This window comes from Engraulis encrasicolus, chromosome 19, assembly GCF_034702125.1.
Source record: "Engraulis encrasicolus isolate BLACKSEA-1 chromosome 19, IST_EnEncr_1.0, whole genome shotgun sequence".
NCBI lineage: Eukaryota > Metazoa > Chordata > Actinopteri > Clupeiformes > Engraulidae > Engraulis > Engraulis encrasicolus.
Window position 1 is genome coordinate 23,919,616 of NC_085875.1, and position 16,097 is coordinate 23,935,712.

A 16,097-nucleotide genomic window follows, 5' to 3' on the forward strand; every position below is an offset into this window, starting at 1 on the left:
GAGCGACACGAGTGATAGAAGCGACAGAGTAAGTCTGCCAAAAGCAGAATGCAAACATGCCGACATTCCAATTGGCTGCGGCGGCTGTCTCCGAAACGCATCATAGCTAATTAGCATAATAGTCGCTTAAGTTCAACTGCAAACTGTCGCTCAAGTTGCTCAAATCACCTCTCGTCGCCCAAACTGCTTTTGTCTCTTCTGTCGCCAGTTCCTTCACAAAAAGTCAATTACTTCCTTCACCCATGTCACTCTAGTCGCTTCTGGTGTATTCGTGCCATAATAGCAGCTCATAATACCACAGAATGACCAAGCAACCAAAAAACAGCACAGACAGCTGACTTTGATGTTGACTCCAAACTCAACCTAATGACCCTAGAGGAACGACTCATGACCTCATCACATCTCAACTCATCAACATCAGTCTAGCCTCAAGACAACCCTTGTTGTTACTTTGTGATTAAGACAGTCAAAAAAGATGAGGCGCATCTTTTTTGACTGTATTAGTATCTGTATTTTTGGTGACAGTCGCACCAAGCAAAACAAGATTCAAAGTTAAGGCGCAGACGCCAACCATTTTTGGTCTCGTTACTTTGTGATTGACAGCTCTGGAGATGACCCATGACCCCATGACCTCGTGACCCCGTGACTTGGTGACCCCCAGACGTACCTCATGAGCTCCTCCACCTTGTCCTCGATGTCCAGCTCGTCTTCGGAGGGCTCGTACCCGTACGGCCGTGGCGGCGGAGGGGCGCCGGACACCGAGTAGCGCGGCGGAGACAGCTTCCCGTTGGGCATGACCGCCAGCCCCCCCTCCCCGCCTGCCCCTCCACCACCGCGGCCATTCTGGGCGGGGGCGGGCACCTGGAGCGGGGCGGCCAGGGCGGTTGGCGGGGGCGGCAGTGCCAGCGGCAAGGGAAGGGTGGGCAGGGCCTGGGGAGGGGGCGAGGTGTCGTGGTGGTGGTAGCTGTTGGGCGCCGCGTGTGCGTGCGAGGGCGGCGAGAGCGTGGCGTTGGCGGAGGAGGAGGAAGAGGAGGTGCGGTAGGCCGTCTGGGTGGCCGTGGAGGTCGTGGAGGAGGAGGCCGCGGCCAGAGCTGCGGCTGAGGTGTTAGCGTTGGAGGAGGTGTTGTTGCTGAGGAGACCCGCAGAGGAGGAGGAGGAGGTGGTGCTGTTGTTGTTGTTGTTGTTGCCGCCAGTGGTGACGACGCTGTTGCCTAGGGAACCGTTGTTGTTGGCGGTGGCGGAGGGCGTTTGCGGGATGCGGCGTCCGAACTTGTCGCAGTGCTGGCGGTCCAGACGCTCCAGAGTGTCCAGCGCCGTCAGGATCTCCTGCTTGGTCATGCCCGTACGACGCAGCCGCTGCAGCAGGTCGATCTGCTCGATGGTGTAGCGGGGCTCGTCTGTGTAATGAGACATTCTACCAGGAAGAGAGGGCAGAGGACAGGAAGAGGGGACAGGTGAGATAACAAGTATTTAGCGAACATCTAAATATTAGTGTTTCATTGGTCATTTAAGACTGAAGATCTGCTCGATGGTGCCGGAGTGCTTGTCTGTGTATAGACTGAGACATTCTACATCCAAGACTTGCAGAGTTCATAGTAGAGGTGCACCGAAATGAAAATTTGGGGCCGAAACCAAAACCGAATAATAATGAATCACTTGGCCGAATACCGAAACCGAAATCGAATATTACAATTCAGTCAAAAGTTATCAAAAGTTAGGTTTTTCACCATTTTACAATAAATGTTTTGACATGTTTTCGAAAGAAAATAAATGTGTATTTGAAGTCTTCAAATGTTAGAGTAGAGCTGAAATTAGTTTTCAATTCATTTTCTATTCGGCCTCCGATCCGAATTTTCGGTGCACCTCTAGTTCATAGAGACTGGGGACCAACTGGAAGAATGCCTGTGTAATGACATAGTCTACTGTATATGGAGTGGTGGGGGTTGGTAGGATGAGAGAAGAGGAGAGGGGGCAGCAGGAGGTGAGATAGTCGATCATAAACTATCTGTACTACTACTAACTACGTACATTACTGCTCAAGAGGAAAGTCTACTTGTTATACCCTCAACCAGTTGTACTCCACCCAAACCAAATAGCTGAGGGCAGGTAGAGGGACATGGAAAGAGAGGAGAAGGAAGAGGAGGATGTGGAGATGCACACTAAGAAATGAAAACCAAAATGGGGTAAAGTGTGGCAAAAGGATGAAAGACACTGGAAAAGAAAAGAATGGGGGACAAAATGAGAGCTAAAGATGAGAGATTACAGGTTGTCATGTCGTGACAGGTTAACACGTTGTAGGGGGAGATGAGAAAGTCAGAGGAAGAAAGTCAGAACTGAAACACGCTTTGTTATCTTATTTTACACATCAGACAATTTCACTCTTTTAAATAAAAGACAGAGGGGTGTCGCGCCAGTAACTCCAGTCCTTGTGGCTGCGTAATCCACAGAAGCAAAGAGTGGAACTCGCACACCAGCAGCCCATACAATAATTCATTTATTGCTTAACATATGTACAAGTGATCAAGGTGCTACCCAAAAGTGCAAAACGTTTTCGGTCACCAGAACAGAACCAGTGCACTGAGGAAGGTCTGGTGACCGAAAACGTTTTGCACTTTTGGGTAGCAGTCTTTTAAATAAAAAAAATTGAGAGAACAAAGTGGTTAGAGATCTATAATACTCCTTTATCTACTGTAAAGCAGCTACGACTGGTCTTGCATGTGACCGCACCTGAGAATCTCAAAATCTAAATCCACATGATCTGTAGAGGTCAAAACACTGTCCCAACCAACCTACAACACAGTAAGCCACTGCCACTAACTACACTCACAACAGAAAGGCAAGTTCTGTTAGCTCTGGATCAAAACATTTATATTGTGCTTCTGAGCACCAAAAAAAGAACAAAAATAATGCTTCTACTCATCCAAGACAATAACCTTTCGTCTAAGTTCATACTACAATCTTACAGTTTATGCGGAAACTGTTGAGGGACTTAGCACATCAAAAATATCACTTGTGGAACTTGTGACTGGTTATTATTTTACTTCCATGCTGCCTAGCCCCGGGCATTCGTCATTGCTTCTCTACTCACACATCCATGCTTAAATAGGAACATTACCACTGAGGCAGAGACAGTGCATTAAGTCCTTGTGCAAATTGTGGCTTATGGAACGATGGAATAATGTGGTTCGCTTTCCTACTGGTTTACCCCAGTCCATGCATGCTTTGCATCAACCACAATGCTACGTAGCCCATAATATGTCTCTATGGACACAATGAACACTTCTCACTCTCCGAAAGTCCAAAAGATTTCTGAAGGTATTAGGCATAAATAGCAAGGCACAGCAAACTCGTCACAAGATGCATATTAATAACATTAGATACAGTTATATAATAAACAAATAGCACCTGTAATTCGCTGCAATTTGCTTGAAACAGAATGGCAATGGCCAAGTCGCAATGCATTTACTAAACAATGTCTGTGCAATGTCTGTACAATGTCATAGTAGTGTAGTACTATGGTAGTAAAGACTTTTCAATGACTTGTACAACTTTTCACTGCTGGCTAATTATCATTGAGAGTAATAAAGCTGTTCTTCCACTACCTTTTCTACTGCATTACTGCTAAAATGAAAAGGTCCTCTTGCTTGTTACACCCTAAACAAGCTATACCCCACCACACCCAATGGCGTGCACAGTCATTTTTAGGGGCAGGTGCTGGCTGCAGGGGTTGGGGACATGTTGAACTTCTGGCTGCCCTAGGTTATAGAGGCTATCAAATCGGGGCATTATTGTCACATGCTTTCGATCATGAATCATGAAAAACAGATTATCATGTCAACATGGACCACACAGTGCATGGACAACAGTGACAAAAAACATTCAAAGAACCTTCAAAAAGGGCATTTTTGTCCAGTATAGGGCAACGGTGCAGGTGCTTTGGCACCACCTCTTCGCTGTCTGTACACACTCATGAGGACCACACCCATACAAAAAGAAACATAATCTTAAATAGTGAATCATATGCACTATAAAAGCTTTGTATGGCACATACTATGAAAGTGGCTACTCCTTACACTGGCTATACTGGATGTGTAAGTCAAAGACTTACAGTATCTGCCGTAACAATTAGCTTCCACCATAATCAATGGAACTGGCTACACCAGTCAGGCAGCAGAGCGAACATTCTTTAAAAAAATAGCCTATTCGTTTCACTGTATTTTTTTTGACGTAACAAGATTTGACGTAACAAGATTTGACGTAACGTCACGTAACGCAGCGTTTCACAACCTTTTTTGTCTCATGTACCCCCCAAGCCTTTTCGTTGTACCATGAGTACCCCCTAACTCGTGTTTTACATCGGTTTTTCTATTCCAGTGTAATTATGCTCCATGCATTTGCAAAAATTATTTTTTTCCAAGTACCCCCTGAAGTCTGCTCGCGTACCCCTAGTGGTAAACGTACCCCTGGTTGGGAAACACTGACGTAACGTAATGTTCGTAACGTGATGTAACGTGATGTAACGTAATATAACGTAACGCACCAAGAACAGCTCCAGCCTTATACTTGCGTGGTGCAAATACCATATGATCTGCCTTCTTATTTTCCCCATATACAACAGTTGAATCACTTTATTCAATTCTCATATATTTTTTTGTATGGGCAACCACGAACAAACCCAAGGTAAGTCACCCCAATGACCCCACCCACCCCCTTCATTCAGAAACATTCCTCTCTCCCTCTCTCTCTCTCTCTCTCTCTCTCTGTCCCTTGAGTAAGGGAGCTGTCTCAGCCATGACAAAAACACGGCATTCAGGGCTGACCTGGTCCTCTTTACATTCATACGCTCTCAAGTCATGTTTATCCCCTGCGCCAGAGCTGGTGTCTATTTCACATCTGTTATGAATACAGATATTTTTTTGTGTGTGTGTGTGTGTGTGTGTGTGTGTGTGTGTGTGTGTGTGTGTGTGTGTGTGTGTGTGTGTGTGTGTGTGTGTGTGTGTGTGTGTGAGGGCGTGTCGACCATTCTGACTCCTTTGATCGCTTTCCACTGCGCCAAAGTAGGGCAGATCTGGACGGGGCTGAGAGAGAGAGAGAGAGGCAGAGAGACAGAGAAAGAGTCATAAGCAGATCTGGAGGGGGCTGAGAGAGCGAGTAAGAGATTGAGAGAGAGAAAGACAGAGTGAGGGAGAGAGGGAGAGGGAGAGAGAGAGAGAGAGAGAGAGAGAGAGAGAGAGAGAGAGAGAGAGAGAGAGATAGATAAGAAAAAGAAAGAAAGAGAGAGCAAGATGTGGCACATAAGCAGAGAGCCGACGGAGGCGAAGCGACTACTACATATCAAGACACTCTTGCCATGACAACAGGCCCTTTGGCTCCCAGCCCTCCTGACATTCTATGATATACAACATCAATGCATGCACAGCACACACTGCCTAAGCCTCGAGTCCACACTCACACACTGACTGCAGATACAAAAACGCTCTCTCTTACTCACACTACCTCTCTCTCTCTCTCTCTCTCTCTCTCTCTCTCTCTCTCTCTCTCTCTCTCTCTCTCTCTCTCTCTCTCTCTCTCTCTCTCTCTCTCTCTCTCTCTCTGTCTCTCACACACACACACACACACACACACACACACACACACACACACACACACACACACACAAGGGCCTTTCATCCAACGCACACAATCACATCTGCCCACGGCCTGCGGCTCGTCTGAGATTTATCGCCGGCTCTCCAACCACCACCCAGCTCCGACAGCATCCGCCCTGGGCCCTCCACTCCACTCCCCTCCCCACCTCCCACCTTCACCCTCCCACTAACATCCCTCTAAGTACTACCACACTACCACCCTCCCACCACGCTACAGACCTCTGCTAACACCCCTCTACCACCCAGCTATGATAGCATCCGCCCTGGGCCCTCCACTCCCCTCCCCTCCCCACCTCCCACCTTCACTAACATCCCTCTACTACCACACTACCACCCTCCCACCACGCTACAGACCTCTGCTAACACCCCTCTACCACCCAGCTATGACAGCATCCGCCCTGGGCCCTCCACTCCCCTCCCCACCTCCCACCTTCACTAACATCCCTGTACTACCACACTACCACACTCCGATAATACCCTCCCACCACATGACAGGTCTCTGTTAACGCCCCTCTACCACCCAGCTCTGGCAACATTCGCCCTGGGCCCTCGCCTCCCCGCCTCCCAACCTCCCCACCTCCGATCACACCCTCTACCACCACACTACCGCCCTAAGATAACACCCCCCACACACACACACACACACACACACACACACACACACACACACACACACACACACACACACACACACACACACACACACACACTACCACACAGCTCCGACAGCATCCACCTTGGATCCTCCCCTGTCCAGCTCCCTCGCTCCACGCTCCGCTAACACCCCACTACCAAACTACGACGACCCTCTGCTAAAACTCCTCTAACACAATACCACCCTCTGATAATAACCCACCCTCCAACCACCCAGCTCGGACAGCATCCGCCAGGGTCCTCCTCCTTTCCCACCTCCACCCTTCCGCTTAACCCCCCCACCATCCTACCACACTATGGTCTCTAACCGTGCAAATACATAATAAGAGACAAAGGCTACAGAGCAAGAGTGACATGAACGGTAAAAGTGAGTATGCAAGCATTCTGAAATTCCAATTGGCTGCGGAGGCTATCGCTGAACCCTATCATAACACATTATTACCATAATATTTGCTCAAGTTCAACTACACACTGTCCCGTGTCTCTGAAGTCGCTTTTGCGTCTTTTGTCTGCAGCTCCTCTACTGTATACAGAGTTAACTACTTCCGTCGCTGTTGTCGTGTTCTGTGTGTTTGCACGGCAACAGCATCCACCTTGTGCCCCTGCCCCTGCACACCTCCCTCCGCCCACCGATACTAACCCCCTTCCTCACTCGCACCCTCCGATAATACCCCACTACCACCTCCGACAGCCATCCTGTGGCCCTCCCCTCCACACCCCCCTACCACACTACCACCCTCCTCCTGTACCACGCCACCACCTCCGATGGCAGAGGCCGCCAGTATCAGTGAAGTTAAGCCGGCTTCTTAAAACGGAGCGGCAGAGGAACAGTCAGCAAGGGAGGGGCGAGGAAGGAGGAGGAAAGTAAAAGGATGTGGGGTTGGTTGGGGTGGATGCGGTAGTTAAGGGTTGGGAGGGGTTGGGATGTGGGGTGTGGGGGGTGTGGACCGTCAACTCAGTACTCAGTACTGACGTGACAGAATATTACAAAAAAATGCTTTCAATTATTTCCATCTAACACAACAGACGAACAACAGAACTCTTTTTCTTTTCTTTTTTTTCCTTTTTATCTGTTCCTCCCTGCTTTGCTTCTTTATGATGTAGAATGAGAGCAGCGATGAGTCATCTGGGTATTACTGTACTGTATGGAGCTGAGAGCCTGCACTGCTGCACTATGCTGTGCTTGTGTGTGTGTGTGTGTATGTGTGTATAGTCTACAGTACATGTACGAAATGTGCTGTGAATGAACGAGGCAGTGCAAATGAATTAGGCATCTGTGCTGTGTTGTGCTGTGCTGTGCTGTGCTGTGATGCAGGCAGGGAGGCAGTTAGTGTGTGTGCTCTGTTGCTGCCAAGGCATACCTTCTGCCTCTGATAAAGGAATCAGTGCAAAACCTACCTTAACCAAACTGAAATTTAAGAAACACAGTTCTGGATCAATAGCCAGTAAGACTATATACATTTCCGAGTTCATTATGCACAAGGATTTTGTGAAATTTAGTAGGCTGATTCGGGATCGATTGCCAGTAAATGTAGCCTAATGCAATGGGGAGGTTTCAGTTCATAATGAATAAACAAGTAGAAAGTGTTTCACTTAAACTATAAACGGTCTCCTTTTAGACAGTGCAGCTCATCTATTTTCAGTCTCTGAAAATCTTCAAACGTTAGCGCTCGCGCCTGTGTGGCAACACTCTCTGCTCAGAATAGTCTGCCTATTTTAACAACAGAGCACACTATAGACATATTTACATATTCACTTTCAAATATCTCACAGCACCAAAAAAGTAAAGCTCATCTCAACAAAATACATCAACAGCAACAAGCCACTCTTCCTGAAAGTGTCAGTCTCATCAGTACTGTCAAAACATGCACGATTTGTGTGTGCGCCAAAGTGCAATTTATTCTCCTAATGGGAGAGAGTGTTTGCTTTATAGCCACATAATGTATGCAAGATCAAAAGTGTCTGCACACACGAATATCAAAACAGTCCGCATGAAGGAGGGGTGACACAGGACAGAGGAGGACAGGACAGCACAAGATAGGACAGCAATGGCAAAGGGTCGGCTCGGTCTCTTTTTTTAATGATCCCTTCCCGTCTCTCTGGCCAGCTTTTGCTACAGGTGTGCATATTTTTAGCTCCTCGCTCGGTGGCGGGGGAAAAACACAGCCTTGCGCTGAATTCTTTCAGTGTCAGACGAAGAGGAAGAAGAAGCATAAGCAGCAGCAAGCAACAAGGCTAGGTGACATCTGCGGACGAGAGGGACCGGTGCCAGACCACCTGCGCTAAACCAACTCTCTCTCTCTCTCTCTCTCTCTCATTTCTTTTCTCTCAGAGTTAACCTTTGAGAGTCCTGCTCCCTGGCTTAGATATGCCTGAGGTGGCCTACAGTACTGTCTACAGATACTGATACTGGCAAAATGACACAGTACAGATATGAGACGAGCAGCAGCCGGCCTGCTGAAATTGCTTTTATTCATGACACTGGAAGACATTTACCTCATACCTAGAAGCAAAACAACATGACTGGAATAATAAGACCGGAAAAGAAAAAAGATAAGAAAAGGAAAGAAAAGGAAAGGGGAAAAAATGCATAATACGGCTGTTGCATCTGTTCCATCTATTACACATTCTCTGCTGCAGCTGTTGGTCATATACTGACGAGCAGCTCGACGGGAACGGTTTAGCTCTGCTGACAGGCTCTCATCAGGTTTATTCACTTCACGCACCTTTGCTCAGCACAAGCACAAGCACAAGGCCTCCGCTCACACAAGCCTGCACATACAGTAGTACACTAAACTTATACTGTACTGTAAAAGCAAAGTGCAATAACTACACCAAAATTGAAGTTAAACTGAAAAGAAAAATGTTTAGATATTGTGGTCACTGCACATCTACATTATCTCTAAAACGGGACACATTAGGACAAGATAAAAGAGGTTTTACGAGACCATTTTCAGTCTTAACTCAACTTTGACAAAATGATGTAGTTAATGCACTTTGCCTTTGTATGGCAGTTTAGCTGCATGTCGGCTTTTGAAGCTTACTAGACAGCTCACAATCCTTAGCATGTAGGTAGAGTTCTAGGCAGTGCAGTCTCATAACCAGTTAACCACTAGTATACTGTGGAATATACTGTATACCAGTGGTCTCCAATTATTTCTCCCCAAGGGCCAAATTATTTAGCGCAAATGAGGCTGAGGGCTAAACAAATTGCCCGACTGTATGGCCAGAGATAGCACACATATATGTTTTCATTTAGTCCATCTTCATGGCGGGCCAAATGTTTACCATGCCCGGGCCGGATTTGGCTCACGGGCCGCCATTTGGAGACCACTGCTGTAGACTGTGCTTTGTGGTATATTTTGTGACAGCAAAAGGTGACAAACTAGCTGAGAACTGGTATAATGTGTTGTGGTGGATTATGCTTTATCACACAATTGGCCACAAACAAATCTAAAATTCTCTTAACTTCACATGTCACACAATCAGAATTATCTTGAACTCTCTGTATATCAGCTGACAGCCTTGGCAAGTGAGACCCATCTGGATATGGGTTTGCCAACACCACAAGGAGAAGTGTTTCAGGCTATTTTAGTGACACTGGGCCTACTGTCCTCTGCTTTATCAAATTCTGCAGCTCTTTGCCTAGAACTAGCTTCAATCTTTGCTTTTGTGAGGGGATCCACTACACCTGGACATAAGAGCAGCACCCTACCCTAACGTGATTAGTTCTGCCCTCAATGGGCCAGTTATTGCTGTTATGAATGAGGCTAGAGAAGAATGTTACTTTTTCAAACTCCGTGGTGCCATCCATGCCACTATACCTTTAACGTGCACAAAATAACACCCTCCTCTTGCAGCATGATTATGTATATTAATAGTTAACGTTATAGCAGCATAATAGCTGTATAGCTATTACTTCACAGTTCTGAAAAGCAGATTTCACCACCAGCAGGCCCTGTCTGTAACTACCCCGCCCCCAAGTGCGTGCATTCTGAACTCTCAGAACCCAACAACAGTGACAATGTATCTCACAGTTACTATAATGTAACTCGCATTGTAACTTAAAAGCCAACCACTGAATTTTCACATTTACAACGCCACAAAATAACACCACAACCATGTTTTGCTTTACCACACGTCGGTGTAAAGTGCAAAAATCTGCGCATAGCACCACTGCAAGTGAAAGAAGGCAATGAACGCACTCTGGAAAGTTGCGGAGCGTGCCTTGGACTTGGCATGGAAGTTCTCGCTTTGAGCTGCAGCCCCAGCCGCCATGCATTAAGATAACGTTAACTTCTTTGAGAGAATAACGTTATGGTATATTAATAGCTGTCCCGCCAAAAGGAGAACTTGCATGTGTCTAACTAGTAAAAACCAAGCCTGGGGTGAGATGAGTTAGGTATTAACTTTTAGAGCTAACAAATAACTCATTCTACAAACAAAACTAACTTGCAAAGTTATGATTTGATAGCTAGCAAACAATAGCTTACAAAGTACACTACTAGCTCACCTAGCCCGCTAGCCAGCTAATTATGCAACCACATATTTGGGCTAGCATCCTACGATGGATGTAAGATGTTTTTTTCATGACTGGCATGGATAGCTATCCCGTTAATGATTTCTTGAAAGACACACTGTACGATTTAGAAGCTACTTTCTACAGTCAGCTGTAGGCTCGAGCAACCCTACTAACACAACCCCTTTTGCCATTTCGCAGCCGGTACATTATACAATTTGATCGCTAGCTCGCTGCCCAGTGTGTAATAGCTCTACTGTAACTAACGCAGATCTAATGTTAGTGATACCGACCTACCATTATGTGACAGCTCATTTTCCGTTAGCAAAGGAAACTAGCTTGCTAACTGTCGCATTACCGCAAGACTTTGAATCGAACTGTCACTAACTTTGACACAGGGAGTGGAAATGAACAGTGTCTTATTCACAAACACATTGCATTGTTAATGCATAATAACGTGCACTCAACGGGATCATGGACAGTTGCACTTGCTAGCCTACTAGCCACATACATTGGCTAACCTATCGTCAGTCATACGTCAAGCTAACGCCAAATCTCAATTCTGTCTAGCCTGCTAGCGGCAAAGCTAGTCATAACAATATTTCGTAAACTCTTGACAGCTTTGAAAAACTAAAGTGCATGCGATGCGCGAGCAATAACAAGTAGTGCGGTGTTAGATGTGTAAGAAGACCATTTGTACAGGTCTAGTTTGCAAGACCGGGGTCAAAGCAAAACAATAGCCAGATTTGTTTGCAGAGCCCTTCTTGCTCGCTTCATAATTTGAGCTGGCGTTATAGTCTTACCTTGATCTGTGAATCTTGGGCCTCTGTCCACCACAGCATTTAATTACTGGGCAATGTATTGGTCCTACTGTAACTGTTTCCCCTGATTCCCGACACAAATATGCACCGGGGAATTTGTTTGCTTTGCTCGCCCTCACTGTCCTACTAAATTGATTTCATTTCGATGCGAGACAGATTTGCCTTTGTCTGACAGACAGAAGCCATATTGATATTAACAGTAGGCACTATGCGGTTTCATGGGAGTCGTAGTTCCCCTGGCATGAAGAACCGGGAGGAATGATGAGTGTGCGGAGAGCAGCAATCCCGGAGCAGAGAACAGTCCGTCAGTCTACTTCTCCACCTCCTCTGCGATCTGTCTGTTTTCACTTGGCAGTGTACTTATCGCTGCTACTTTTGTTTCGATTGTGCTATTCGTTCAATGGTGCGGTATTCTATGGAGAAAAAAAAATGCACTGAGGGAAAAAGTGCAAGGACGGGCATGCACGTGAACGGGGTTGGTTAAGTCGTCACGAATATAATAGTTTGGAATGGAACGTTTTATTAAGTTTTCAGAACTGTTGCCACATGTCTGGCGCGAGCGCACTAGACGAGTGATATATTCCACTGCACTTGCACATGATGCAACCCGAGCTATAAAACAAGGACTTTTAATTGGTAACCAATGACCACTAAATAGTATACGCAAGATCTAAAATGGAATATCCATAGACCGTATCAGGCGCAGAAAAATGCGCACTTTACTGTTGTAGAATGGCAGGGGTGCCCTCTAGTGATAGCCGGTAACAAAAATGCTCTACAGTCTGTACATTTATTATTTACATAATGTGGGTGGGGCAGTCGGACGTGTGACACATAGCGCACTGGAAGAACATAAAGTAACACAGACTCAAGAAACACTGCAGTTTCTCCCCAGCCCAGTAAATACTGTGGGAGGGACATAGTTCTAGGCCTAGAGTTTTGCTTGTTATTCCATAGCCTTGCTGCTTGTATTTTTTTTCTTAAACAAGGGCTGTCTTTGATGTAAGGAAGCATAGAAGCAGGCTACACGTTAAACTTTTCCAGGCTCTACTGCAGAGAAAATAGATTTCTACTCAGGGTAGAATTACAGATGTGCTCAATACAGGGGATAAACCAAACCCTCCCACAGCCTGCTGCAGGCTATACAAACTCTAGGCCTACATACTTTAAATCATAGTGCGAATGTACAGAAGAATGTGCACTACACAGACAAACAACAAGGGTATATTTTTGGATTTTTTTATGTAGTGGTTATGTTTGACCTGTTGGCCTAACAGGTTAACGCATGGAAAAGCTGAGGCAAAAACAAAAAAACAAAAAACATGCTCTGCCATTGGCGGTGTTGTCGTTACAGTTTAACAACATGTTATGAGGAGAATAGGGAAGACAAATGAACCCCACTAAAACAGGGGTTAATCTCAGCCTGGTACTGGTCATGCAATTGCTTCAACTTCATTATGTACAGTAATGTGACCCCTACTATAAAAACACATGATTGGATTGCTTTGCTATGCCAAAACAAACACACGAGTACCATCCAATGTCCTGCACCATGTCATGTTATGTATCCACGTAGTGTTCATTCAACACTACAACTGGAGAACCAACTCCATGCGTCTTAAACATGACTGTTAAAGTGCTGAATGAACAGCACTACCATGTACTGTGCAAACCAGTAGATCCACATGTGCCACCCCCATAGCACGAGTCAGCAGAATCACTGGAAGTTGTAGGCCTCCAACGGAAGTGATGTTGGGCACACATGCTAAGTAGTCCAGGACAGTTTTCAGAGTAACCTGCGAACACTTTGCCCTCACCTCTGCATCATCCTAATACCGCACAACCCCCGGAACCTTGGGAAAAAATGGGCATCTTATTGTAATATGGTATTAATAAAGATAAAGTGTGTACTATGATAAAACAGTCACATGCTCATCATAACTAATCAAATAAGTTTCCAAATGTACGTCCCAGGTGACATGAAGTGGCACATCCATTTCAAACCATTTTACTTAACTTCATTGTTTTAACTTTATTGTTTCTAGGTATAAACTTAACAGTTTTCTCCATGGAGGCTGGTCATCAGCAAAGTGTGAGGCCACAAGCACAGGTCGAGAACGGGAATTTGGATAAGCCCAATGTGTGCAAGTGTAACGGAGGCCAATTAACAGAGTGTGGCATGGAACATTAGCAAACCTCCATCACACAATGGCAATGAGCTAGGACACAGACCTCTAGGTGGCTCATGGGAGCAGTTACACACCCAACTCGTCAGTATTGGACACCCAGCATCAATGTAGGTGAATGCCAAAAGTTCACCCTTCGTGTTGCATAGACCAGCACTGTGACAAGTTTAGGGAAAGATAATGCAACACGAAAGGGAAACCTTTTTGCCTCAAAAGCAAAGAGGTCAGTTGTCCCGGGCCCAGGGGGAGGAAGGGCCCAGAATTGGGTCCCCCTAACACAACATGGGCCCTCTCAGATGATTTTGTCAAGGGCCCGGTCAAAACTGTCCGCGGCCCTGGTTGGGATTGGGAATCGAACCAGCAACCTTCGGCCTACAAGGCCAATAAATTACCAGTGACATTCATTTCATTCACAAGGGGGTGAGTGTGGAGTAAAGACTACAGTACCTGCTTGTAGGAGTGTAAACATACATATTGCCAACTTCACAGTATATCTAAGCATCAAAAGCAAAAACTTTCAGATAACAGTTCAGTTTTTAGTAGTGTCCTGTTTAAAGTGACATGACAATTCAAAATAAAGTCAGCACACCAGGTTCCCGTTTCTTTACATTTAATGTGACGTTTCGGATCAAGGGCATGCTGCCCGAAACGTCACATTAAATGTAAAGAAACAGAAACCTGGTGTGCATACTTTATTTTCAATTTTCATGTGACTTTGCTGGTCCTGCACCCAGAATATTTTTGAGACGGATGTGCGTGTTTTTTTCTATACTGTATTTGAGGGCAATGAATCATCTTCATAACTTGATTAGTACTCATTAGGGAGTCAGCGGACATTCTCTCAACTGTTCCTCAGTGGTCTGTGTTGGAAAAGCCATGTGGGTCAGCATCCAAGGGCTGACAAGGGAAGTTAAGTAAAGTTGTGGTGTGCACATCCAAGACGCAGGTGTAGGATAAAAAAAGTCAAAACTATGAATAAAAAGATGAATGTCCGCACACTGCTCCTGTTGCTTTTTTATTTCATTATAAGCATCGGGAGCAGTGTGCAGACATTCATCTTTTTGTTCATAGTAGTGACGAGGGAAGTTGCCATGGGCAGAGGTGGAAAGAGTACAGAAAATGTGTACTCAAGTAAAAGTATCTTTACTTTGCCTAAATTCTACTCAAGTACAAGTAAAAGTACCTATCTAAAAATCTACTCAAGTAAAAGTAAAAAGTACTTCACTTAAAATGTAATTTGAGTAAAAAGTACTTAGTTACTTTTAATTAGCTTTCCTCTTGAGAATGGCATGTTTATTTTTCTTGAATATCGTCCTCCATAACCTCTATCTCTTGCTTGGCACCAGCCATCATCCAATTCATTGATACAAGATAGTAAAATAGTGGAAATGCTGTGTGCCATCCTGCACAATCTTTCATTTCTGGCGGATTGTGGCATTATTGTGCATGGCATTTTGTCTCTCAGTCCATTTTTTTTACTCAGTACTCAGGCCAGGTTCCAGTGTAATTGAGTAAAGTACTTGGGTCAAAATGTACTCAAGTACAAGTAAAAGTATTAATTTAAAAATGTACTTAAAAAGTACAAAGTATTCATAAAAGCTACTCAAGTACAATATTGAGTAAAAGTAATAAGTTACTTTTCCACCCCTGGCCATGGGCTGACAGGCTAGTTGACATGTGCTGGTGAACATGTCATCCTGGACCCAGGGACTGATTATGACTCCATGGGCCTCTGGGCCAGACAACCAGTGTTGCCAAATGTGTATGATCAAATCCCACCTCAAAAGGTGCTCAAAAAAACGTCTGGAGCCGCTAAATTCCTCCCAATTTCAACAAATTGCATTGCCAAAAACGCCAAATGGCTGATTTTTCCTGTTTTTACCTGCAGACTATTCGAAGCAGCCCAATTGGCAGGGTAACCGCCCAATCTGGCAACACTGCAGACAACAAGAAAGCCCCCCAATGGATGTTGCACGATTTACAAAAAGATTCAGGGATTTAGACCAGAGGATAGATACTCTATCTTTATCCTCTTGCGACAAATTGAAAATTCAGTTGTTCACACTCCAGTATCCAGTTATAAACCAGCTTTTACATCCTACCTTTATACACCGTATGTACCTTCGTCCATTTGTCGTCATTACATAACTGTTACATTACCTAACTGTTTGTCAGTTAAAGTGCACTAAGTGACACAAGTATTGACACATGCAGCAGGTCTGATGAAGTGGTTAGCTGGATAACACCTCTACTACTAGAAGCAGACCAG

The 16,097-nt window shown here is 45.3% G+C and overlaps 1 protein-coding gene across 6 annotated transcripts in view; it reads right to left on the reverse strand.

Moving 5' to 3' along the window:
* The window catches only part of hmbox1a (homeobox containing 1a), a 41,843-nt gene extending 29,800 nt beyond the window's left edge, over positions 1 to 12,043 (reverse strand). For all 6 annotated transcript variants that reach the window (XM_063183855.1, XM_063183851.1, XM_063183854.1 and 3 more), the window contains exons 1-2: positions 11,625 to 12,043; positions 668 to 1,414 (exon numbers count right to left, since the gene is read on the reverse strand). In XM_063183855.1, coding sequence (XP_063039925.1) covers positions 668 to 1,413 — 746 coding nt within the window. In that variant the 5' untranslated portion in view covers position 1,414; positions 11,625 to 12,043. The remainder of the gene's footprint in view (positions 1 to 667; positions 1,415 to 11,624) is intronic.
* Positions 12,044 to 16,097: the final 4,054 nt, after the last annotated feature.